General features: G+C 59.8%; 1 protein-coding gene across 3 annotated transcripts in view; it reads right to left on the reverse strand.

Annotated features, from left to right (window-relative positions):
* The window catches only part of GRAMD4 (GRAM domain containing 4), a 77,744-nt gene extending 54,758 nt beyond the window's left edge, over positions 1 to 22,986 (reverse strand). Inside the window, exons 1-2 of one of the 3 annotated variants that reach the window (XM_079937132.1) lie at positions 21,458 to 21,505; positions 19,982 to 20,049 (exon numbers count right to left, since the gene is read on the reverse strand). Coding sequence is in view for 1 of the 3 variants with exons in the window: in XM_079937129.1 (XP_079793255.1) it covers positions 22,764 to 22,792 (29 nt within the window). In the remaining 2 variants the exon portion in view is untranslated. Of the gene's footprint in view, positions 1 to 19,981; positions 20,050 to 21,457; positions 21,506 to 22,763 lie in introns of those variants that run through there. The other 2 variants (XM_079937129.1, XM_079937131.1) reach the window with 2 other exon arrangements.
* Positions 22,987 to 27,038: the final 4,052 nt, after the last annotated feature.

Genomic DNA, 27,038 nt, shown 5'->3' on the forward strand with positions numbered 1-27,038 from the left:
ACCTTACGTGCGTTTCACCAGATATTTATTGGTATGTATGGTATGTGGTGTTATTTACACATAGTATGTCATGTGTATTTTCCATATTTACGTATAAAGAGAGAGGAAAGGTGGGGAGAATGTCACACAAAACCCTAAAATAATCTATAAACAATGTGATTCCCCTTAAAAGAATAACAAGGGCTTCCCTGCTGGCGCGGTGGTTGAGAGTCCGCCTGCCGATGCAGGGGATGCGGGTTCGTGCCCCGGACCGGGAGGATCCCGCATGCCGCGGAGCGGCTGGGCCCGTGAGCCATGGCCGCTGAGCCTGCGCGTCCAGAGCCTGTGCTCCGCGACGGGAGGGGCTGCAGCGGTGAGGGGCCCCGCGTACCGCAAAAAAGAATAACAAAAAGGTTTTAGAGGAAGCAAGACAAGCTCAGTCTACAGCTTATAAGGAAAAACCAGCCAAGTAGCCGGGACAATTCTGAAAAGCAAGAGTGATGAGGGGAGACTGGCCCTGCCACGTAATAAAACACGACGCAGCTACAGTCAAAGGTAAAAGTGCGATGACAGCACGTGAATACACGGCAGAGCCGTGGAACGAACGAGAATGTACAGAAACAGACCCAGACCTAACTGGGATCAAAGGGGCCTCCTCAGAGGGGACACACATCATTCAACAAATGATGCTGGGACATCCCGAGCTTTGTGGGCAAAGACAATGCTGGAACCATACCTCACACCCCGCCCCCCGAAATAAATTCAAAATGGACCAAAGCCTTGAGTGTAAAATAAGGAAAGCAGGGAAGGAGCCAGGGGGGCCACGGTGGGGGGACTCAGAACTTGGGGGTCAGGCAGGGCCTTTCCAAAGCAAGACATGACACATGATAAAGGAGACGACAGATTACGCAAAAACACATTTCCGCAAGGCGAAAGCCTCCAGAAACAGTCAAAGATAAATGGTAACCCTGGAAAACGTATCTGCAGCACATATTACAAAGGATTAATTTGTCTAATGTTGAAAACAGCCCAGGAGAAAAACGGGCAAGAGATACAGACGGTCCATAGCAAAGGAAAACAAACAGCTCTTAAATACATGAGACGGCAATCAACCTTCACTTACAAAGAGAAAAACACGAATCAAAATTACATCAGGAAACCATCTTCCTAACAGACTGGCAGAGACGCAGCATGCGGCTGTCAGGACAGGCAAACGGGGTCCGCTTCCCGCGCCCCCCCCCCAACTTAGGAGTGGAGCAGAGGGCAATTTTGCAAAATCCAGTGAAACCACACTTCCGTTTCCAGGAATGTCTCCTACTCACACTTGCAAAACGACACGTGGGCGAGGTCGTTTCATTCCAGTGTGTACGCCTGCTACCTGCCAGGAGCGTGGTGCCGCCCCTGTGTCCTGGGGAGAAGGGGTGGGTAGACTCAGGCAGGACGGGGACCCAGCGCAGGCTGCAACCCCTTCTGAACAAACTCCTGAATGCATGGACTAGGCCACATAAATGAAGTTCAAAATTAAAATTTTAAGGTAAAAGAAATAAGGAGGGTTCAAATAAAACAGAAAAAAAAAAAAAACAACTTTAAAAAGAGCCCTCACTCTCCACTGCAGGGACATCTCTCCTGGATCTCAGAGTGTGGTCCAGGAGCCCTGGGGGTCCCCAAGACCCTCTCAGGGGGCCCAGGAGGTCAGACCTACTTAACAGCAATCCTCAGACATCGTCTGCTTTCCGTACTTGCCCCCTTCGAGGCCCCACCGGCTATGGGGGTGATGGCGGGGGCCCAGAGAACCCAGCTGTCTTTGATTAACCAGACCCCGCCAAGGCCTGCAAAACCACCAGGTGCCCCCTTCACCCCTAGTTTCCCCTTTTGGGGGAAAATAGTGATTTTTTTAAAAAACAAAAATATGTTATTTATGTTAACGTGTAATGGGTTTACAGTTGGCAGTTTTCGATAAATAAATATTTGTAAATTTCTTAGTTTTAATTTCTCACACAGGAAAGAGCAACGGCTACCTACCACGTAAACAGGCTTTCTGATGACTTCGCTCACTCACGATCAAAGGGGCTGCGAGACCAGACTCTGAGAAGCCCTGGCCTGTTCCAGTGCTTCGGGGCAGAGATGCGGGGATGGGCTCGGACACCGTGCCCTGAGGACGCCCCCATCAGCCCCCTGCTCCCCATGACCCCAGCCCTGGCCTTGTTCAGCTGCAGTGGGGCCCCGGCAGGGGGCTGTGTCCACGGGCACAACCCCAGACCCTGGGTGAGGGGAGAGGCAGAGAGCTGGCCACGGGCGTGCGGCAGGCTGGACAGCAGGCCCGGCCTGGCTCCTATACCCAGCCACGGTCCCCAGTGTGCCGCGCAGAGCAGCCCAGGGCTCTCACCCGCACCACGCCCCGGCCTGGCCTCCTCAGTGGAGGTGGAGGGCCGTGGACTGGAGGCCCAGCACCAGGAGAGGGCACGGCCGATGGGGGTGTGAGGGCCCGAGCCATCCTGCCCTTGGGGGAGAGCCTCACAGTGACCTGACATCCTGCCGCTAGGAGAACAGGAGACTGCCAGCACTCAGGTGACACCTGTGGGAAGGGTTACAAGCCGGTGGCAGCGTTCTCGAGATCACAGGCACTGCCGGCCTGGAGAAATCAAGGCGTAAAATAGTCCATTTCCAAAACAGATGCTCTGGAAAGAATAATTTTGTGGCCAAAGGGCTCCTCTCTCCGCAGGACCCTGTGACAAATCGTTCTGCAAACAGCAAGCCGTGCTGGTGCCTTAAAGGTAAGATGAGATTTGCAATCATCTACTTTATTGGCTATTCCCTGGGGAGAAAGCACCGCTGGTAGCAAGATGCACCTGGGATTCTCCTCAGTCAGTCTCCAGAGGAGTCCCCACGTGGGGAGAGCCTTCGGACAGCCACTCTTCCACAAAGGTAATTAAAGCAAAGCGCGCACTTGCTTCGGGGAACAATCGTGGCAGAATCCATCAGCCTGTGTGGCTATGATGCTTTAGGTGGCTGATCTGTGGAAACGTTTTCATCCCCATCTTCCAGAGAACTGAGCGAACACGTTAAGTGCAGGTTACAGCATTAGGTGACATAAACTCTTAAAAAAAATGAATAACCTCAAGCACAACCATGAAAATAACGGCTCACAATCTGAAAAGCCAATGGCCGTCTGCGTCCTACATAATTAATGACGCAGTTACCAACGCACACAGGCGCAGGAACATCCCCAGCCCCACCTGCTGCCGCAGGTCCCAACGATCCACTCCCCGTGCGCTGGGGACCCGCTGCGTCTCCGGACATCCCCACTGGACCCCACACCTCAGCCAGCTCCATCCCCACACTGTCCATCACAGTCCCCGGGACCCTCTTCCTGTCCAACACACCCACCACCCCCGGGGGCTGCAGAGCACTGGGCCACCAGTGACCCCCACCCCCCAGCTCACAGCAGACCCTCCCCACCAGCCTTCAGGTGAGAGCGGTCTCACCTTCCCGGGACACATCTCCCTGGGCTCAGGCCTCTGGCCCATTCACTCCTCTCCTTTCAGTCCAGGCCTGGAATAGCATAGCCCCCACAGCTGATAAGGACATGGGGCCCACACAAAGCCTGCTCAGTCCTCACCTCCTATGCTGGCTGGGGAGGGGGGAGGGGGGAGGGGGAGGGGAGGGGAGGGGGAGGGGAGGGGAGGGGAGGGGGAGGGGAGGGGAGGGGAGGGGAGGGGAGGGGGAGGGGAGGGGGAGGGGAGGGGAGGGGAAAGGGGGGAGGGGAGAGGGGAGGGAGGGGAGAGGGGAGGGAGGGGAGAGGGGGAGGGGGAGGGGGAGGGGAGAGGGGAGAGGGGGAGGGGAGGGGAAGGGGGAGAGGGGAGAGGGGGAGGGGGAGGGGGAGAAGGGGGAGGGGAGAGGGGAGGGAGGGGAGAGGGGAGGGAGGGGAGAGGGGAGGGAGGGGGAGAGGGGGAGGGGGAGGGGAGAGGGGAGAGGGGGAGGGGAGGGGAAGGGGGAGAGGGGAGAGGGGGAGGGGGAGGGGGAGAAGGGGGAGGGGAGAGGGGAGAGGAGGAAGGGGAGAGGGGAGAGGGGGAGGGGGAGGGGGAGAAGGGGGAGGGGAGAGGGGAGGGAGGGGAGAGGGGAGGGAGGGGAGAGGGGAGGGAGGGGGAGAGGGGGAGGGGGAGGGGAGAGGGGAGAGGGGGAGGGGAGGGGAAGGGGGAGAGGGGAGAGGGGGAGGGGGAGGGGGAGAAGGGGGAGGGGAGAGGGGAGAGGAGGAAGGGGAGAGGGGAGAGGGGGAGGGGAGGGAGAGGGGAGGGGAGGGGAGGGGAGGGGGAGCTCCTGTTTCTGACATCAGGTATTCCTGCCCCTCAGAGGAGCACAGCACTGTGCTGCTCCCCCCCCACATTGGACCACAGGGTCTCCCCAGCCACCCCTTCCCACCCCCTCCCACCTTACAGTTGAGGGTGTGGCCTTCTGGACAGGCTCCTCCCCCCAGGCTGTCCCCCTGCAGCTCAGCTAACCAGAACCCCACAACCTGGCCCCACCCCGAGCAGCCTGAATCCAGCCTCAGCAAAGCACAGCAAATCAGACCCAAACCAGCATTTCATCTTAAGAAAGGGGGGCGGGGGGGGGGGGAGGGCTTCCCTGGTGGTGCAGTGGTTAAGAATCCACCTGCCAACGCAGGGGACACAGGTTCAAGCCCTGGTCTGGGAAGATCCCACATGTCGTGAGGCAGCTAAGCCTATGAGCCACAACTACTGAGCCTGCGCTCTACAGCCCGCGAGCCATAACTACTGAGCTCACATGCCACAACTACTGAGCCCATGCACCTAGAGCCCGTGCTCCACAAGAGAAGCCACCGCAATGAGAAGCCCGCGCACTGCAAAGAAGAGTAGCCCCCGCTCACTGCAACTAGGGAAAGCCCGCGCACAGCAACAAAGACCCAATGCAGCCCAAAATAAATAAATTAAATAAATAATTTTTTTAAAAAAAAGGATAGGGGAGGGACACTTAACAGGGTCTCCTGTCAGGATGCACTGCAAACAAGGTTCTCTTCCTTGTCTGATGAGAATCGTCAGGCAACAAAAACCAATGGGCAAGATACAGACCCCCCACGCCCATGTCCCTAGTCCCCACTTACCAGAGCAGAAGAGAACCAAGCATCTCGCTAGAACTTTCATCCAAGTCTGACCATAAAAACAGTCACTGCCAAACCCTTAATGAACTAAAAACCATAACTCATGAGAACGTACCACGTTCCACTGCACCAGAAAAACAAGCTGTGAAAGCTGATAAAATGGATAAAAACCTACATTTCATATAAACTTGCCCTGAGAACCAGAACCTGCAAATAAAGCTGGACTTGTCTTCGTCCTCATTAAAACCCTGCCAGGAACCACCTGAAACCCCGAGAGCTCACTCAGTGGGCTTCCTCCAGACGGAAGCCAGGGCCCAGCTCAGCGCACCACCCCACTCCCACACGCGGCGGAGGCTCCAGAGCACCTCTCTTTGGGAAAACCCAACATCCCACGGAAACAAACCCTCACAGAGCTCTGCCTGCGCAGGTCTCCTGCCAGGATCAGCACACCAAGAGCATCAAAGGAACCCTCTCCGTCTGCGCGCCTGCTGGAGCCCCTCCTGGTCCACAGCCAAGGGGCCCCAGGGTCTGGCCCTGGATTCCCAGGGGAGGGCAGGACCCTTCGAAAGCAGGCGTGCAGACCTGGCGTAACCAGATAAACAGGTTGGCAACACTGAGAAGGGTGGTTTCCAGTCCCACCCCAGGGAGGTAGCTGAGCCCATCCTGCAGCATCAGGAGGCCTCAGTGACAGTGGAAAGGGCCCGGAGATGACAAAGCAATGCCGCCCATGGGGCCCAACCTCCCAACTCCAAAAGGGAACAAAATCCCATCAACTGGCTCAGCGGAGAAGTGAGGGAGAACCCGGAAGCCCCGGCCAAGCACCCCCCCCCACGGCCCCGAAGGCCCGGCTGCACCCCCAACGGAGAGGGGGGAGGCTCCCTCAGTTACCACACACGTGCTGTGGCAGGTGGCCCACGACCCTGCAGGCAAGGCCGCCCCGACGTCCGTCACCCCATCGCACTCACTCCTGTGCAAGCGGCAGCTCTGGCCTCATCCCCCGATGTAACAGGTAAGACTCCGAGCCCGTGTCTCTTCCTGGGGAGCTGGGCCGGGCACCCGGGGGCCTCCTGGCCAGGCCAGGGAGAAGTAGCAGAGGGGAAACTGCAGCTACCCGGCCCCCGACCTCCCCTCGGAGCGCTGGACCTGCGCACACAGGATCCCCACCAACTCCACAAAGGGCCTTTCCCTCGAGTCCATCCACCTGGGACTTCGGCTGGGCACAAAGGGCGCGGGAGTGGCCGAGGCCTTCCCGGCTGGGAGGCCCCAGGCTATCCCCTCCTCCCCTCCCCCGCCACGAGCTGGAAAACGGGGCAGAGGATTTAATGGCTGCTGGCTGTGGGCAAGTGGCCAATCACCCCTCACCCCCGTCGGGCAGGGCGGCGCCTGCCTGGGCAGTGCGGGCTGGGGGTTCTCTCTGCACAGGGGCAGGGGACCCCCCATGGCACAGGGGACAGTCAGCCAGAAGAGCTGCTCCCCTGGCGACTGCCTGGGTGGCTCGGGCTGGGGGGTGGACACAGGGAGGGGGCGGGGGGCGGAGGCGGGAAGAGGGGCCTCCATGGCCGTGCCAGCGGCTGAGCCTCCTGACGGGAGCTGGTTTTCCTCTCAGGTTCCCCACTCTGGGACCCCGGCGCCTCCACCAGACCCGGATCGCCCTGGGCATCACCTCCCTTCCCAGAAAGGCAGGCAGCACCGACCCGCCCCGCCGCAAGATGAGCATCAGTGGTGGGAAACCCTTCACTAAAGGCAGAACCACAGCCCGGGACACCGGAGTCAGAAGAGACACACATCCCCCCCAAAGCAACCACATGAAAGGCCTGTCCCAGTGGCCGGTCCCCCAGATCACCACTCACGCTGTCCTGGAACCCTCTTTGCCTCGTCCTGCACCTTCCCTGACACTTGCAAACGTGCCCTCTGCACCTGCCGCCTCAGTCCCCAGGTGCAGGCAACACACCTGCGTAGGCATCTCTGGGCTGAAGGGCACATCCCTCTGCGCTTGCTTTGTGGGCCCCACCGGGCGGGGGCGAGGACGCGCTTCCCTGGAAGCTTTGCCTCTTGACGGCCCCTCCGGCCCCCGTGACACCCCAACGAGGCCAGGTGTGCAGGGCCCACAACCTTCCCCTCCTCTCCCAGGACCAGGGCAGCCCCAGCCTCTACCACCAGCCCTGACCTCCTCCCCAGGCCATTTCTACACCTGAAACCTCTGGAAACACCTGCCCTCCCTGGGCTGATCCCCAGAGGTTCCTCACCACCCCCCGGGAGGCTCTACCTCCAAGAGGCTGGGAGCCTCCCCACTCACACACCCCCGCCACTCTCTTCTGGCTGCTTCTGGCCTCTCCCCTACACCCCACACATGCCTGAACACACCTGGCCCCTCGTGTGCTTCCATACCTGCTCTGGCCTTCAATGCTCTTTAATATCATCATCCCACCTGCTCTGCCCAGACCATGTCCACCAGTCCTTCAAGATTCAATCAGAAGGAGAGGGCAGGGAGCAGGACCCTCCAGGGACCAGTCAGACCCCAGGGATGAAGCAGCAGTACTGAGACAGCAGGCTGTCGGCCCGAGGAAGGCACATGAGGAAACGAGGGAGCTGGAGCTGGTGATCATGGGCACGGAGGCTAGGGGCGCACAGCTGAGATCTTGGGCTCAGTGATGGGGGTGATAGGCAAGGCCCCAGCTTGTGCTTCGGAGGTGAACTCGAGGGTGCCTGTTACATTAAAAATAACTAAACAGGACTTCCCTGGTGGCACAGTGGTTAAGAATCCACCTGCCAACGCAGGGGACACGGGTTTGAACCCTGGTCCGGGAAGATCCCACATGCCGCAGAGCGACTAAGCCCATGCGCCACAACTACTGAGCCTGCACTCTAGAGCCTGCGAGCCACAACTACCGAGCCCACGTGTCCCAACTACTGAAGCCCACGTGCCTAGAGCCTGTGCTCCACAAGAGAAGCCACCGCGATGAGAAGCCCGTGCACCGCAACAAAGAGTAGCCCCCGCTCGCCACAACTAGAGAAAGCCCGTGCGCAGCAACAAAGACCCAATGCAGCCATAAATAAATAAATAATTTTTTTAAAAAAAAAATAAGTAACTAAACAGAAAAGAGGCTCCTGCAGGACCAGTGAAGGCTGCACACCATGACCCAAGGACTATGGCTTCTCCAATTCGTTGCACCTGAGGTCCAAAAATATGAAAAAAACAAGATTCAGCCCGTAAGTCTCCCCTTAAAAGTCTGCTCCAAGCCCATATATGCTGCTCCGGAAACTCGGCCACGTAGGGCGGCGCCAGCCCCACATCTGCCTCCCCGCCCAGGGATGTTCCTCTAAGGGGCACTGCTGGCGTCTAGCAACCTGCCCTCCGCATGCGGCGGCCCAGCAGCTAAGAAGCCCCAAGAACATCTGCTAAATGGACAAGGGCCACAGATCCCTCCTCTGCATCCGTCTGAAGCCCTTGCGTGAAGAGCGCACACAACCGGGCACACCTGGGGTGAAGCTTCTGGCTGAACCCGAGGTTGAGGGGAGAGAGCTGGCAGGTGGAAACCCAGCCACGGCTCCCCCGCCTCAAGTCAGAACTCATGGGGACGCTTCAAACATCTGTTCCAAAAGACTGACCTTCTGCTCTTGGTGAAGGGAAAGGGTCTGCAAATCAGTCAACAAGGTTTCCAGGTTTCTTCGGCAGAAACAGTATTTTCAAGCATTTGAGAACAGTGAAGATAAAATCAATTCCTTTATGTTTTTTTGTCCCAATGATTTCTTTTTTAAAAACCTACATGGAGAGAGTTCTGATTTAGGTTACGTTGGTGCACAAAAATAATCCCAGAGTAGGGTTTACATCTTCTAATTATACAGAATTTAGGACAAAATATTCATGCAAGTGATTCTGAAACACTTGATAAATAGGTCATAATAGGCCCTCTTTATTGCCAAGAGGTTTTTTTTTTTTTTTTTTGCGGTACGCGGGCCTCTCACTGTTGTGGCCTCTCCCGTTGCGGGGCACAGGCTCCGGACGCGCAGGCTCAGTGGCCATGGCTCACGGGCCCAGCCACTCCGCGGCACATGGGATCGTCCCGGACCAGGGCACGAACCCGCGTCCCCCGCATCAGCAGGCGGACTCTCAACCACCGCACCACCGGGGAAGCCCTTATTGCCAAGAGTTTTAAACTTAGCCCAGCAGGGCCAGCCTCTATATGCAGAACCAGCAACAGGCAACAGGCAGGAGGCCGGCAGCACCCTCCGTGGTGCCGGCCACATCCTGGGAGAGCGGGTTTATAAAAGCCAGTGGAGGACTGGTCCCCATAAACATAAGCGGTGGAATGCAAAGACTCTCAGGATGGAAAGCTGCTTTGAACTCGAGTCTCCTGCTGGTGTAGGACGATGCAGCTCCTCCCTGGTCCGATCCGATCCAAGCGAAGAGTGAAAACACTCAGGAGAGAAACAGAACCCAGCCCGCCCCCCGCTGGGAGTGACCCACTTAGCGTGAGGCTGGGGCTCTGCATCCTCACTACCACGCGGTGCAAACACTCGCTTCACTATTTTTAATCACACAATTAAGCGGTCAGCTATCAAAGATACACACCTGCGAAACTTAAAAGGAGATGGACGGTTAACTCAAGTCGGGGGGGGCGGGGGAGAAATGGCGCTGGGCCTCAGGGGACGGGCATCAGCGGGCTTCCCTCAAACACGCTCCGATGCCTTAGGCCAAGCGCTGGGCACCACGGGAACGAGTGAGACGGTCCCTGTCGGCCCTCACGGAGCCCACGGTTACACTGTCCGGTCGATGCCAACGGGCCCTCCCCACCCCTCCATGGCCATGGCTAACTGTCGGCTGCAGGGGTGGGTGGGGGGAGGGAACTCGGGACTTGTGGGGGACCTAACCAGGGACGTCAGCCTGGGCCCTGCTTAGCTTTGGAAAACGTGGAGTCAAACCACAGTCCATTTGCTGACGCAGCAGCAGTTAAGTCCTGAATCGGAGAATGCACGAGGAAGAGGGATTTCACGGCCACGTTGGCCCTGGATGAGGGAGGACATGCCAGGGAAGCAGTCACCTGCCCAGGCCCGTCAGCTCCAGGCTCCCGGCTCCCGTTCCAGGCCCCTGCCTTCTCCAGCCGCTTTTCTAAACTGGAAGCCTCACGGGACTTCCCCAGTGACCCAATGGTTAAGACTCCGAGCTTCCACTGCAGGGGGCATGGGTTCGATCCCTGGTCGAGGAACTAAGATCCCAAGTGCCACGCGCAGTGCAGCCAAAAAGTAAAAAAATATAAATAAAAAAATAAACCGGAAGCCTCACCATCATCCTCGGCTGTCCTCACACAGACGCTGCGGGTGCGCCCTTCCAACCTCTCCCGCCCCTGCCCCCAGGATCCAGGCCTCTCCCCCGCAGCTGGCCCGCGCTTGTTTCTCCCTCCCCTCCCCCATCAAGCTGCCTAAGCCAGGCCAGTCCTGAGCAACAGCTGACGCCCACCGACCGGCATCCCACCGACCGGCATCCGCATCGGCAACCCCGGGCCTGGGTCACATACACAGTGACAATGATGTCCCAGCCCCCCAGGGTGACCTCCCCTGGGGGTTAAGGAGTCCCCCACCCCCCCAGCGGCCTTCTCAGCTCTCCGGAGGTGCCTGCAGCTCCTGGAGAGACACACATGGCGGACAGAAAGGCATGGGACAGGCCTCCCAAGACAGGGTGGGGGATGGTCCCTGTGCCCCGAGAGCTGCGCGAGCCAGTCCCCTGCTCAGTCCCGCCTGCCTTGGGAAGGAACCAAGGGCCCGAGGCCTTGCAGGCCACCAAGGGTGGTGGAGACACCTCAAGGCCCTGCTGACTGCCAGTGGCTCAGCTACCCAGGCCACAGTAGGTGGGTGACAGTGACCTTTGGAATCACCCAGCCTCACTGGCCCAGGCCTGCCCTCAAGGGGCTCAGGGTCTAGTGCGGGAGACCCATCCCCACACATTACATGCCAGGCGGCGGGGCCGGGTAAGGGGCTCAGGGGGTCTGGCATGTGCAACCGTAGAACCCGGGTGTTGAGAACAGCCTCCCTGAGGGGTGCGGGAGGTGGTGAGGCCCTCGGGCACACACATGGAGGGGGTGGGCCACCCAGAGCCCTGAGGAGTGGGCCTGGCACAAAGGTTAAGGGGCCACGTGAGGCCCACAGGTGCGTATCAGGGACGACAGCTTTGACCTCTGAAAACACTTAAATAAACCCGACGAGAGGGCAGGTGGGCCATGGACAAGGGTGTGGGCCCTGCAAGCAGCGAGCTGCCAGCCACTTACTTACTGGGTCCCCCCACCCCCCGACTCCCACTTGCTCACCTGCAAAGTGGGGACAAGGTGGCCCTTTCCGGGGTGGCAGCCACCCACGTACATCCCCTGGCGCCCAGAAGTGTCTAGATACCAGCAACTGGGCTCATCCTCTCCCAGGGGCATCCTCAGACAGCCCTCCCATGTCCCCCAACCAGCCCAGGCCCACCACACTGTCCTCGTGGGCCACGTGAGGCAGGGTCCCCGACATCCAGGGCTTACCTCCCTTCCCCATCCCGGGCGCATCTCAAGATGGCCAATTCTCCGAACGCAGAGGCGGCCACATCGGGTGGGAGGCCGTTCCAAAGCTTAGACAGTGGCTGGCGAGAGGCCAGGTCTCCTTTTCCTGCTTCCAGCCCGCCCGCCCGCCCGCACACAGCAGCACAAACCCCAGCCTGCAGAGAACCTGTCCGGCCGGCCTCTCACCAAGGCAGACAGAGCGGGACCTCAACCTCCCTTCCTGGCGCTGCCAGCACGCCTTCCCCCAGGTGTCCTGCTAGGTCATGAGGATTCCCAGCCCTGCTCCCTCCCCCACTCCCTCCTTCCGCCCTCCCCACCTGCCCGCAGATGAGGGTCGCAGGGGCTTGTGTCCCGGGGGCCCGCCCACCCTGGGAGTCACAATCCTAGATGTCCAGCTTAGAATGTGACAGCCCACCGCCTTGCCCCACGCCCTCCCAGGAGGGACACAGGCTGCCAGGGCGGGAGCAGCGGGGACAGGCTGGCTCCTCCAGCCCTGCCTCCCCTCCTGTCTGTGGGCCAGCAGCTCCGCCGCCCTCCCGCCCTCGTGCCCAGGGCTCTCTGCCTGCTGACTCATATTTCACTTCCTCTCCCCCAAATGTGCTCAGCAGCAGAGAAGTCACACATCTGCAGCCTCCACCGCGGGGCAGGCTGGGCGCTAAGGAGGATGACCGCCAGTGACCCTCACTCCTTTAAATTCTATTCCAGGTCCAGCTTCCTTGGGTCCCCGTTGCCACCCCTCCCCTCCAGACCTGCCCGCCCCCCCCCACCGCCCTCCACTCTTAGGGGCTGACGTATCCACACATCCCCCGGCTTTCTTAAGCAGTGGCTGTGGAACAAAACACCGCTTTTCCTCCTAATCCAGGATGGGCTCAGCACGCTTGCGACGGGCTCGCCCAACAGGACAGGGCCGGGCAGGGCCTGGGGGCACGCCACCGCTGACCACCCTCCGCAGGCAGCATCGGCCACAGGTCCTCAGGGAGGCCTCCTGTCCAGCCCACCTGTCTCGTTCCTGACCTTCCTCTCTGGATGGACTAGGGAAAGGGCTGCGGACACCAGTCCCTGGACATCTGACCTGGACGCTGAAGCCAGCAAAGGACCCCAAGGACGTGCCCGGGGGGTCTGGGAGGAGCGCACAGCAAGGCTCAGCCTGCAGAGACAAGGGGCAGCGTCACTTGGGGCAGCTCCGCCTCTGGAACACGGCACCTGCGAGATGATTCACACACCTCGCTGGCTTCTCAGCAGTGGCTGGAAGATGAGACACGACCGTCAGCGTGTGGACTGTGCGGCCACCCCGTGGGCGGGGTGTTATGATCCGGTTCTTCTAAGAGGGAGATTCTGGTGATACTGAGGGTTTGTGTGTTTTCTCAACGACTCAAGTTGCTTCGGAGTTTTAGACGCCAAACTCCCGCCGGAGGCCACCACTGACACGCATCTTCCTGGCTCTGCCCCGTCTGAAGCCGTCTAGGCCGCAGCACTCCCCACTCCCTGCCCCCCGGGCCATCACTGGTCAGACGGGGCTCAGCCCAGCAGTGCAGCACGGCCACCCGCACCATAGAGACCCTGCCCCGGATGGCGATCCCCGTCACCCCGAAGCTCTGCAACCAGAGACGGGGAAGCTCATCTCCAGGCAAGCATCTCCCAGCAGCTGTCTGCGGCCGTCACGGGGACCCAGCAGACCCTCAAATATCAACCCAGAAAGCAGGAGGGACGGCTGTGGCACAGCAAGGACCTGGGGTGGGGGGCACCCAGTGGGGGGGGGGGTCAGGGCGCGCAAGGAGACCCGGCCAGCAGGTGGCCTCCAACAGGGCAGGTGAGCCTCACTCCCAGGAAGGCCCACCCACCCCCACCCCCGCTTCCTTGGGGCTCCCCTCACAGGACCAGGGGAGACGGGGTACCACCTCAGTGAGGCCCCAGCCCCACAGCAGGGAGACGAGGGCTTTCAGGATGCCCGGCCGAAAGCCTGAGCTGGGGCAGGACAGCCAGCCACGTGTCCCATGGCTCCCCCAGCGCGGCCCAGAGCCTAGTCCTGCCCCAGCAGAGGTGGGCCACACGCCAGCTGGGCCTCCAGGAGTCCTGGACAGGAGATGACCTTCGATAAACTGAGCCCACGCCAGCCCCAGCTGGTCCCAGGGAGGGCAGCATGGTGACCCACACGTGTAGACAGTACCGTGTGAACAGAACCTCCCCACGAGTGTAGACGGCACAGTGTACACGGCACCTCCTCACAGGCACAGAGGCGGTGCGGTCAGCATGGCAGCTCCCGCCGCTGCTCCATCACCTGTGGGCCACTCAAAGCGACAGCCATCGTGGGTGCCACCCTCAGAAACCCGGAACCTGGCCCACGACACACGGCACACAGGAACCCAGGCGCTGGACCAGCCGCTGAGGCCCAGCCGGTGTCCCGTCCGCTGACCCTCCCCCCCATCTTATCTCAAAAGGGCAGGAGCACGAAGGGACAACCACGGTTCCAGGCGTCTTCCAAGCCCGCCCAGGTGGCCGCCGCTTTCCTCTGAAGCACAAACCCCGCAAAGCCCTGCCCGTGCCTGCTCTCAGGTCTCCTCGGCCCTGGGTCCAGGGTGCCCGCCCCTGCCCACCAACTCGGCCCTAAAACGGTGGGCACCTTGCTGCCTCTCCCTGTCCCACCTGCTCTGAAGCCTCCAGCTGAAGCCCTCCCCCCGCCAGACCCCACACACATGCGGACAGAAACGGGAGCCGGCATGGGGCCCCGAGTGAACCAGAGCAGAACTCGCCCAGTTCTCTCCTTTCCAGAAAGGAGCCCGGCCTCCGGCCTCCAGCCCTGCTCCAAAGAACCATGGTCGGAGCTGCCCCTCCCCGCTGCAGTGCGAGTTCCGAGGAGGTCAGGGAACTCACGGGCCAGGATCTGAGTCAAAGGTGCGTCTGAGCTCCAAAGGGTCCCGCCAGCAGCCCTCCTCCTCTTGCCGCCGAGGCTGGGCCTCCAGGGTGTGTTCAAAGCCAGCCCCGCTTTCAAATTTCAAAGGGATGCCATGTCTGTGCCCATCCCCACAGGCCTGGGGTGACCAGGCACAGCAAGGAGTCCCCCAGTTCTCTTCTTCTCTCCTTGCAGGTCACAGACCTTCTCAGGGAGGCAGCGGCCCCCCCAGCCCCTGCAGGGCCCGTGCAGAGAACACCTATCAGCGCCCGTCCCAACAGCACAGCATGAACCCAGGGGAGTAAGAAGGAGCCACACAGGCACACAGCACTCTGGCCCATGAAGCCACTTCCCAGGGGGCGGGGGTAACAGTCTGATCCTACTCTGCAGCTACACTGGAACTGAACGATCAAGTAAACGATGGCAAATGGGGGAAGCCCAGTTTCCCACTGCTGGAATGGAAACCGATCAGCGAGGGGCGCAGTACGGACTATAGATTATATAGTCACCCTGTATATAGTTATATACAGGTTATATACACACGGTAAGGACCATAGGTTATATCACTAGGATGAACTCACATCTCACTTGATATATTAATGTATTAACACAGACGGTTACACACAGAAGTACTTACAGACGTGTGCACATCCACAGTGTGCATTTCTGCTCTGCCGGCAGAGCGGGCCCAGAGCAATGAGACCCCAGCAGCCACGAGCACACCCAGCGCCCAGATCTTGGTTTCTAAAACCATACTCCAGTAAAAGGAACCAGGCTCCTGGGAGAACTGGCTGATTCTAGGGCTGGGAGCACCCACAGTGCCAGGAAGTGAGGATGCGTCCACATCACCCCACGTGACAGGGGCACGTCAACTGAACTCAGGAACCCCCTGAACGAGCTCCCAGCGGCCAAGGCTGGAACAGTCTGACCAACGGAATAAGGAAAGTGGAACTGCACCGTAACTCAAGGTGTAAAATAAGGAGGCGTGAATCCATACTGACGTAAAAAATGATTGAATAAACTGAGAAATGGGGGAGACGGGGCAAGTCTCCCATTCAGAAGATTCCAAACTGTTTATAGGCACTCCACCCTCAAAACCCTTACGTGTGGGCTGCACATCCTGACCTCCTTCCAAGGAGGACAGCACGGACAGACGGAAAAGAGTAAGTTTACATCAGCCAGATGACCTAGGCCGACATCACAGGGATCAGTGCCCTGAGGGGATGGGATGAGGGCTCTTCACCTCTGTGACCTTCCTCCCAAAATCCACGACCCCAGTCTAACCCGGAGAGAAACATCCGAATTCCAGCAGGGCGTTTCCAACTGTCCAAACTCCAGTGGAGAGCGATCTACAATGTCCCTAATACTCCTTAAGACTGTCAAGTCATCAAGAATAAGAAAAGCCTGAGAAACTGTCCCAGCCCAGAGGAGCCAAAGGAGACACGACAACTGAATGTAGTACGGTGTCCTGGGGTAGAAAAAAGACATTAGGTGAAAACTAAGGGAATCTGAATAAACTGCAGACTTCAGTTAGTAATTATCAATATTGGGCTTCCCTGGTGGTGCAGTGGTTGAGAGTCCACCTGCCGATGCAGGGGACACGGGTTCGTGACCTGGTCCGGGAGGATCCCACGTGCTGCGGAGCGGCTGGGCCCGTGAGCCATGACCGCTGAGCCTGCGCGTCCTGAGCCTGTGCTCCGCAGCGGGAGAGGCCACAACAGTGAGAGGCCCGCGTACCGCAAAAAAAAAAAAAAAAAAAAAAAAAAAAAAAATCAATATTGGTCCATTAATTAATGATAACAACGTTCCACACTAAAGTAAAATGGTAATAATAAGAGAAACCATGGGGAGGGACAGATATATGAGAACTCTGTGTTTTCTTTGTAATGTTTCTATAAGTCTACAACTGTCCTAAAAACTACAGTCTATTATTAGGGAAAAAAAAGAAGGAAAACAAAACCAAAAACCCAGCCTGCCACCCAGTGTGGGGCGTGGTGGGCAGGTAGGGCAGAGGTGGGGCCGGCAGGGCTCAGCTCACTCCGCAGCTCTGCCTGAACGTCCAGGATACCCAGAGCCAGACCCGGGTCTGCCCTTGAGGTGATCCAGAGGACACAGACAGTACAGTTTCAAGGATAATCGAGGAAGAGAAATAGTGGGGCAGCCAGTAAGAGAGCCCATGGGACTCAATGCCTCACAAACACGCCACCCCCGCCATCTGCAACCACTCACCCCCCCGACACTGTCTCCAACAAGGCCAGCCAGGAATCAGATGAAAAGCGGGGCCCCTGCTCTCCAGGAGCTCAGAAGGCAGGCAGGTAAACAGAGGATCACACAGGATGATAGGCACAAGGGCCCTAACCCTGGGGGCATGGGAAGGCTAGGAGGGCTTCCTGGAGGAGGTGACTTGAGTGCAGCTCACATAAATGGTAAGTGTGCCAAAGGCCACTGAAAATGAGTCATATGAAATGGCTCATGGTGCCGGCACAGAGTTCTCAGACAGCCATAGCGACAGAAGGGGCCGCTACGAACTCTGACCCCGGTGCCAGGCGATGCAAGGCGAGCCCACCAAGACTGGTGAGAAAGGTCGTCCAGGGTCACCTCGTGCTGGGGAAGAGGGGCCACACTTCAGGAGAGGCATCAAGCACAACTCTGTCACTACACGCTGCCACACAGGTGAAAATGCGTCCCGCTAAGCGAAGGAGAGCAGGGCCAAACCTCCACAGAGCACACGATTCCCCTGATACGAAATGTCCAGGGCAGGCAAATCCATGGAGACAGAAAGCAGATTAGCGGTTGCCAGGGGCTAGAGGGAAAGAGAATGAGTGATGGCTAACGGGGGTGATGAAAACGTTCTAAAATTAGATTGTGGTGAAGGCTGCACAATTCTGTGGACATGCTAAAAGTCGGTGAATGGCACGCTCCCTGGCTGGATTGCATGGTATGCGAACTGTGCCTCGATAATGATGTTTAAAAAACAAACGCACACCTCTCTCACTGCCCAGGCCTGCCCCCGCCTTTGGGGAGCCTGGCCCCTCCCCTCCCCCAGCCCCCAGCTTAGCTCGGCTGCAGGTGGGCTGACCCCAGCCAGGCCCCCAGGACCCAAAGCTGCTGGTCCCTGGAGGCCAGGCTGCAGAGTGGCCCCCGAGGGCAGAGCAGGGAGCGCCTCCCTCATCCCTGCTCTGGGCTGCTCAGGACCAGAACAAGAGGGAGAGAGCCCCTGCCTCCAGGGAGGACAACTGCTGTGGGGGGCGGGGGGGGCAAGTGAGGGGGGACTTCTATAAACCGGGTGCTGGGGGAGGCCTCCCCAGCAAGGGGGAGGGAGCAGAGACGTGCCTGACACAAAGGTCTGCCAACCCTGGTACAGCCCTGCAGGCAGCACCTGCGGAGGGGAGGGGGGCAAGGCAGGGCCTCTCTGACCTGGGAGGGGGCACAGGCTGGGCTCAGGTGGGCCCCACCGCACTCCATGCTGGCGGGCTGGGGAGGGCCTCATGTGCCGTGTACCCCCTGCCCACAGGGAAGGACTAGAGGCGGCAGCCCTCTTCACCGATGCTGGGGACCTGACCACAAGAGGGTTGAGCAGTTTCCCTGGGGGTCCCCGGGCCACGGCAGCCCTCCATGGCGCCAGCACACCTAGTTCTCCCACCACAGCTGAGCTGGGGTCGGCGGCACAGGGGGGCTCTGGGTAGGGCAACCCATCACCACCCCCCCGCCCCGGTTCCCGAGGGACAGAGCAGTGGGGGCTTTCTGAGCGCCCTCACTTCACAGAGCGAGCGGTGCCCGGTGTCAGGGTGTCAGGTGTCTCTCTCCCCAGGTGTGGACTGAGCTTCTGGGAGAGGCAGAGCCCTCACCCCCGACAACAGCCAGGGCCGCTCCATCCAACACCAGCCAGTGCTGGGGCGCACTGGCCCCCTTCACCACGACTCTCTTCCTGGGGGGAAGCTGCAATGGTTGGGCCTCCCCACCCAGGGCCTTCCTGGGGGAGGCAGTGCAGACGCGGCCAGCTCGGGCCAGGGCCAGCTCTCAGGCCTCTGGCTTCTATATTCCACACCAAGACCCTTGTTTCTCGGTGACCAAACGGAGGCCCAGAGGGGTTAAGCGTCTTGCCCAAGAACACACAGCGACAGACCAAGAGTTTTCTCCACTTAATCCCCCTGCATACAGCACCCAGCTTAGGAACAGATACCCAGCTCTGCCACTCACCAGCCTGTGGCCTCTGGGAAGTTACTTAACCTCTCTGTGCCGACAGAGCTAATAATAGCACTGACCTCCAGCTGTTATGAAAATCAATCATATAAAGTGCGTGGAATGCCATCAGGCCCAGCATAAGAGACGCTCTTGCTATAAGCACACGTTTGATGGCAAAGAGACTTCTCATCATGACTGTAAATTTACTTCCTCTGTTTCTTATACAAACCCCCAGAAATTCAACTGATTATCAGGGAGGCAGTGAGGTTAAGAGCACAGCCTTTGTTGCCAAACAACCCGAGTTCCGATCCCAGCTCTGCTACTTAACTAACTGGGGACTGAGAACAGCCGCCTGCCTCTCTGGGCCTGTTTCTGCCTCCGCGTGAAGGTGGAGGTTGTGAGGACCACGAGGGCCAACGCCTGAAAGACACTTAGCACCGCGCCTGACACTATACTGAGTGATTTCTACTATTAATTTCTTTTTTCCTTTGGACAGGCCAGTCCTTCCTGTCTGCCGGTGTAACCACAGGAGGCTTTAATCACAGGCCTTAAACATCATCACAACCCTGGTTATAACTCAAATGCCAAGTGATCTTAATAACCTTTAGATGGCGAGCGTCATTAATGGTGAATTACAGTCCAAAGTCTCTGCCCGACTCCCCCGTACAGGCCACACGCAGACCCCAAAGGCTCAAGGAACACAGTTTTCTCTAATTAGGGAAACCCTCACTTTCTTGCGCCATCTCAATCAGTAAGAGAAGTCGGACGACCTGCCTTTAAGTTCTCAAGTCAACCAACTGCCTTCCTCTGTCAGCGGCCAGCTCCAAGCAGGTGGCCCGGCTGCCCCTCAGGCGGGGCTGGCTGTGTCTCAGCCACTCTATCTCCGCAAAATACTCGTCACCGTCAAGGACCCAGGCCTCCTCCTCGTCCCCAGCCAGCAACTGAACTCTCAGCCCCCTTACAAAGGGTGTTCTCTAGATTCTGCCCCGGATAGAGACCCAGTGAGAGCCCCCATTGCCACACCACCCCAAAGCCAAGGAAAAATCAGACCTAAACCCCCTGCAGTGCCTAAGGGCCCCCCAGCTGGCTTTCAAGTCCCAAGCAAAGGCCTTCCGAGTGCCACCTGGGTGGTCACACGAGCACGTCTGGGCTGGTAAACAAACAGAAGCTGCTCCCCTGGCAAGGGCATCCGTATTCCTATCACTCACTCTCAATGTCCACGTCTCATTACCCCCAATTCATTTTTAACTACTTTAAGGGGAGGGATGCTCTGCTACATACCCCAAGGCTGTCAGCGGCCTCCACAGGAAGCAGGGGTACTCGGCTTTCGACAAAGATGGTCTCCCTTCCTGCTGGCGACAGGAACAGCAGCCTTGTCCAAGCAGGCCACACAGCCACCACCACTGTCTTCCGCCCCAGCTGGCACACGCCCTCCACTGACTGGAGCTCCTCAGACGCTCAGCAAGTCCCCAGCACGGCCACTAGGCAGGAACCCTCCATCCTGACTACACAGGGGGCCAAACGCCAGAGAAAAACCAGCCCAGGTCCCCGAGAGGGAGTGGCCCCCAGAAAGGAGGACCTGGCTGGAGCCACGCCACTCCACAATGGGAAGCCCACTCCTGCACAGAGCTCAGATACGACTGGCTTCAGGAGGCAAACTCCCAAACCGCGAAGCGTGGGTAGCTGGAAGGGGTCCCCTAGGGCCCATGAGATGACAGTGTACCAGTGGTACAACCACTAACATGGGTCACACCATGGAAACATCAGGGGAGCCCTTCGCTTCTCCGATTACGTTGATTCCACGGAGATGCAGGCTGGGCCTGGCACTGGTATCTCTGTCACATCTGTAACATCGCTCAGATACTCTGTTACAAACAGAAAATGCGCTTCAGGCTCGCAATCTCCCCTGGCAACTGCACTCTCACTGGAATCTAATAACACTTTGTTTTCATTGGGCCTGAACCACTATTCTATTCTATTGTACAGCAGAAGGGGTGATTCAGGAAAAACGGGCCTGATTCTCCTCGTTTCTAGCTGGTGAAGGTGAGGCCCGGGGAGGGCAAGGGAAGCAGAGGTCACACGGAGCTGGCGACCATCGGGGGGGGTCCTGACACCCACTCTGGCTGGACAGATACGAGGAGCGCCTCACAGCCTGGCGGCTTGGAGAGACCACCAGGTTCTCCCTGCATGAAGGGCCCCTGCCCACCCAACTCAGTGGAAGACACAGACTAAGGCGGCCAGGGCCAAGCAAACCACACTTTGAGACTTTCCTGTTCAGTTTCCAGGAAATGCCTTTCCCAAGTGCAGGCAGGCAGACAGCAAAGGGACAGGCCCTGACCGTCCCCAGGCCGCACCTCTGGGACAGCCACACCCCATGAGCCAAGGCAGCCCACAAGAAAGAAGGGCAGAGAGGGGGTGGCGCCGTCTAGAGGCTCCAGGGAACCCTACCTCCTGGTCCCCAGGACCAAGCTGGCACCCCCCCCCCCAAATAGGAGTCCAGCACTGGGCAGCCTGCAGGTTCAAGACCCCTGCCTATGGTCACAGTGCTGCAGAAGGATCAACATCACAGCCAAGACAGAGGGAAGGACAGGCAGGCCAGGTCCCTTACCTGGGCTAGGCAGGGAGTTTTCAGAGGGGTTTGCAACAGGAAGGAGGGGCAGGTTTAATGAGGTCCCTGATCCGAGGGGCCCCAGCTAACATTGTGGGATGTGGTTCCACCCCAGCAGGGGACAAGGGCAACAACTGGAGCACACTCACCCTGCCAGACTGTGCGTCCCCAGATGGGCCTGGGACACGTGGGGCAGAGTCAGGAAATCAACAGCCGCCAGGGGGCGAAGGGCACCGCTGGCCTCTCCAGGGTGTTCTGCTCTCTGCCCTAGGTGTGTCCCGTCGGGGAGGGGGGTGGGGGGGGTCTGTATCACATCATCTAATCCTCTTGTCAGCCCCCCTCCCCGTTTACTGGTGGGGAAACTGAGGCATGAGACAGCTCAAGGCCTTCCTGCCCAAGGTCACCGAACAGATGTGTGTCGGAGGCAAGGCTCCAAATTCCTCTCTTTAACTATTGCACAGCCCTGCCCCTGCCAGGCCCAGGCCTGAAACTACCCCTAGGGCTGCGCTGCGATGAGCGCTGGGGCTCAGAAGCCTCCATTTTTGTGGGGGGGAGATGCTCAGAACTCTGTCTTTTCTCCCCAGCCTTCACTAGGAAGACAAGAAGGGAAACCCATCCTGCAGAAGGTGTCGCCCAAACTGAATCCTCCCCGCCTCCGGAAATGCAGGGCTGGCGACAGCCCCAGGGTGGACTCAGCTTCCAGGGGTACCCCCTCAGGTCTATGGCCCTGGCCGGGGCCGCTGCTCCTACTGCCAGAGCCTCCCTGCCCAGACAGGTGCAGCAGCCCGCCCGGCTCCGACTCTCCTCCCTCCCCCGGTGGTAGGCCAGGCCTGGACGGGGGTGCAGGGCCTGCTCTGGGCAGGCGGGGGCCCCGGGCTGGGAGCTGCTGCACTACACCTCTCCTCCGTGCCTGCACGCGGGGCTGGGCCCCAGCAGAGCCCCATCAGCTAAAAGTCCCAAACAAAGGGAAAGGGGACAGGGCGAACGGAGGGGTGCGGGGAGGAGGACGAGCGCCCACAACTTTTTAGCGGGGTCGTCTCTGGGGTCACAGCGGCCGGGGTCTCCCTCCTCCTCTCCTGTCCCCAAGGAGTGAGTGGCGAAGACGACATTTGCCGAGCCCGCCCGTGCCCCAGCCTGGCCGCGGCGACCCCCGCCCTGCCCACCACCACCACCCCACCTCAGGCCCCGCGCCCACGGGACGTCCTCCTCTCCCTGGCCAGCCCGGCACAACGCGGGCCAGGAGTCGCCGCGGCCGCGGCGCGCCCAAGCCAACGCGGGACCCGGGGGCGTGTAAGCGGGGCGCGCCCGCGCGGGGCCCTGCTAGGAGGGCCGCTGGCTGCGGGAGCGGGGAGAACGTGGACGAGCGCGCCGGGTCGCGGCTCGGCCGGTCCCCGTGGGGAGCCTGTCCGTGAGTCCGCCGAGGTCTGTGTGGGCGTCCGCACGCGCGCCGCTTACCCTGCGCGGAGACCGGGGCCACCTCTCATCCAACCGTCGCCTCGAAGCCCCCTTCGCCAGCCGCCCGGCCGCGCTGCACCTGCCGCCCGCCCGGGAGCCGAGCGGCGCCGGGGAGCCCGGAGGAGGCGGCCCCGCGGGTCCCGGCCACGAGCGCGGAGGCGGAGGCGGCGGCGACGGCGGCGGCGGCGGCGCCAGGTCGCGCGCTCGCGTCCCGCTGCGCGAAATCTGCGCGCCCCCGGCCCGGCCTGCGCAGCCGCCGCCCCGCCCCGCGCGCGCTCCGCCACGCCCATCGCCACGCCCCCTCATCGCCACGCCCAACGCCACGCCCCACGACCTGAGCTGGCAAGCCCCGCACCGCCCCGCCGCGCCTTAAAGGAGTCGCGCCCCTCCTTGCGCGGCATCGGGGCAGTCGGCCCACCCGGATGCGGCCCCTCGCGGGGGCTCGTCTGCCCTGGCGGATTCGCACGCGAGAGCGAGCTGGGTCACGCGGCACCACCTTTGTTTGGGTGGCCCACGTGCGCCCCCGCCACCTGCACCCACGCGCACGCGCGGCGACTCCTCCGCGCGGCCGTCCGCTGGTTGCGCCTACGGCCGCGCGGTCCCGCGCGTCTATAGGGCGGACGCCACGGGCACAGCCACGCCCAGGCACGCATGCTGCCGTCACTTCATCCGCGGTCCGCCGGCCAGACACCCCACGGGGGCCGCAGTTGGACCGCCTGAGGTTCAGACCTGGGTCAAAGACTGCTACCGGTGGCGACCACATCCCATAGGGAACCGCCTTTACCCTGAAGCCACTCTTCGGCCCACCCAGGGGGAGGGTACCTGGACCCTGCAGGGGGAGGGCAGGTGGGGTTGCACACACTCCCTCTAGACTCGAATCTGTAGCGGGGGCTGACCCCCCCCCCCATGCCCAGGGGCGCTCCCTGACCTCAGGATGCGGGCCTCTTTCTCTGAGTCGCACCTTTGTCATTCAAGGGCGCCCATCCCGCACGCTTGCACACTGCGGGGCGGGGAGTTAGTAGAGGGAGGCAGCTTTAAGCCCACCTGACGCCCCACCCCTGCCCGAGTCTGGATGCGCGCGCCCCCAGGAGAACCCTGCACATTCCTTGGCTCCCTGACCAGGGGCTGTCTAGCTTACCAGTAGAAGGGACCACCCTTCCAAAACCATAGGTCCACATCCTGGGCTGCGGGCCCCACGATTAACTCCCCACCCAGGTCTGACCAGGAGGATGGCTGCTGGAGCTTGGAGTCGGAGGATTGGGGAACCCAGAGAACATGGAAGGCCCCAAGGCTGTCTGTCCCCAGACTTATCAGCCACCCCTCCTCAGCTGGGTCCTCTGGGCTCTGCGCTGACGGTCCCATCTGCCTTATGTGTCTTAAGCCCAGCTCCCCTGCTCTGCCCCAAACCCAGTGACCGTGGGAGTCCTACAGACACCTCCAGGAATCCAGAACTGAGCTACCCCATCCCACCCCGCCGCCTACCCCACTACCTAACCCAACTCCCAATCTCCTATCCAGTCCTCAAGGCTCCCAACTCAGGTGCCTCTGAAGCATTCCCTGGGGTAAGTGTCAACCGAAAAAATTTTGCACAACCTAAAAGTTGAGAGTTATGTCTTCAGTTTTTTTGGCCGTACCGCGTGGCATGTGGGATCTTAGTTCCCCAACCAGGGATGGAACCAGAGCCCCCTACATTGGAAAGGCGGAGTCTTAACCACTGGACTGCCGGGGAAGTCGCCAGGGGTGGCATCCTCTCACATAGCTCTGAGAGACTGTTCCAAAGAAGTAAAGGTAGGAGCCAGGATACATAGGAGGTTTTGCTGGGGAACAAATGTAGTTGAACAACAAAGGATTACTGATAATCACACAAAACAGGCATCTCAAGCTAATGATTTTAGTACTTTTCTACATATGGGAAGAGGAGTGAGTTTTGTCTCATTGAAATCATTCCTTTCATATGCATCTTAACTATCTCGGGCCAGTGTCCTGTTTTTCTCCGACCTGGGTGCACCATTGCGGGCAGGGGGCGTCTGCAGTGACAGATGGCTTGATGGCCACAGCATCCTTTGTTTACTGAAATGGCAGGTGACATTCTTTGTCCTCACAAGGTGTGGGGCCCTTCTATCATCCTCCCCCAGCCTGGGAAGGTAGACCTGATAAGCCTGGGTCAGAGGCAATCATTCAGGTGGGCTCCTAGCAGGAGGCCTTACCTCTCTGTACCTCAGTTTCCCGACTGCAGAATGGGAGACCAAATGATTTCAGATTAAGGGAGCTAACGCACAAACGTGGGGTCTGTTTCGGGGCGGGAGGGGTACTGTGGCAAGCTGTAGGCAGGACTGTCTCTTCCCCAGTATGAGAGCTCTGTTGGGTGGTCTGAGTCACATTCATGCCCAGCACCCCTGCCAGGACCAGGCCCAGCTTCCAGACCCCACTGGTTCCTTCTCTGTCCCGGCCTGGAATGTACTGGGCCCTCACAGCTTCCTGGCCTTATCTCTCTGCTCTCCAGGCAAACAGGACTAGAGATTTTCCCAAACACATGCTCAATTTTCCTGCCCCCAAGCCATTGTACCTGCCACATCCTCCCAGGACCACCTTCCTTATTCAAACTCCACCCAGCCTGCAAGACCCAGCTCCACAAAGACCCCCTCACCAGCCTGGCCAGAACTGGTCCCAGCCTCCCTTGCAGCCAGGGCCCTCAGGACTCCCCATCATGGGCCCAGCCACCCCCTGCATCCCTCACCCTGTTGTTGGTTGTGTTCTTGTCTCTTCCCCCAACTCTCCCCATCAACCCTCCTGGGGAAAGACCCAGATTACCCATGTGTGTGTCCCTGCCCCGCACCTCAGGACCTTAGCCAGTCTCTGTAACTGTCAGAGCCCTTTTGTTCACAGATGACAGTGATCCACCTCGAACAGGCCCCAAAGGGGACCTCTTTGTTCATGAAAGTAGCAAGTGCAGTGGTTGAAGTATTCACCCACAGCCCTCCGCCCTAGCGGGGCACAGAGCACGTGCCCAAGGAATATTCTTGAATGAAAGACCGGGACTAGGGGCACCAGGCAGGAGACGGAGGAACCAGGGGAAGGGAAGAAGTTGAAGCGTGTTTCTGGGGCCGCCCCAGCGTCCATGACTTTCAGCCCAGCCTACAGACATTCGCTGGGCGCCCACCCTGTACCTGCCGCTGCTCGCGCTGTGCCTGCCTGGTGGACAGGCATGGACCAGATACACCCCAACGTGGGGCACTTGACGTTACGGGGCACCCACACCACCCTGATTGGCAGCTCCTCGGAGCCATCCCATCCCCCCATTTACAGAGGAGGACTGTTACGGGCTGAACTCTGTTCCCCAAAACTCATAAGTTGGAGTCCTAGCCCCCAGTTCCTCAGAATGCGATGTAATTGGAGACAGGGCCTTTGAAGAGGTGATTGAGTTAAAATAAATTCATTAGGGTGTGCTCTAATCCCACAGGGCTGGGGTCCTTATAAGACAAGATTAGGACACCCACACTCAGAGTGATGACACAGGGAGAAGATGGCGCTCTGCACGCCAGGGCGAGAGGCCTTGGGAAGAAGCAACCCTGCTGACGTTCCGATCCTTCACCTCCAGCCTCCAGGCTGTGAGGGACTAAATCTCTGTTGCTTAAACTGCCCCATCTGCGGTACCTGTCATGCCTGACCTTGTGGACACAGGCTCAGAGCAGTCACCTGGCCGTCAGGACCATGTCGCTGAGGGTTGGCAGGGCCACCACTGGCTCCCCACCCCGCCGCTTGAAGCTGAGCTGGACCTGGGGCATCGGCGGGGCAGGGCTGTGCAGAGCGGGCGGTGCCAAACTCCAAGCCCGGCTGCCGGCTCTGGGAAGGTGGCCTGGAGCCCGCACACACCCCGGGGCCAGCCGAGCCCTCAGAACCCTGTCCCCCATCCTCAGAGTCCTGGAGAGCACCTGGGAGCCAGATGCCTAGACCCACGTGACGGGCAGAAGCAGGGGATGTTAGTGGCCAAATGAGGCACTTCCCTCTCTCGCCCTCCGTGACCCCGCCCAGCTCCCAGCAGTGCCCGTGGTTCATGGAAATGACATTGGCCCTCGGTATCTGAACACACATCCCCATGTCCCACAGGACGCCGACACAGGGGGCTCAGGGAGAATGGGATCCAAGCCCAGCGACTACCCGCTCCAGACTCCTGGTCCTTTCCTGTGTCACCCGCTCCGGCTGGCAGCACCTGGCACTGAGTAGCCCCAGGGGAGTGGTGTGGAGCTGGAGTGGAGTCTGGGCTCAGGAGAGAAG

The sequence above is a fragment of the Stenella coeruleoalba genome, assembly GCF_951394435.1.
Source record: "Stenella coeruleoalba genome assembly, chromosome: 11".
NCBI lineage: Eukaryota > Metazoa > Chordata > Mammalia > Artiodactyla > Delphinidae > Stenella > Stenella coeruleoalba.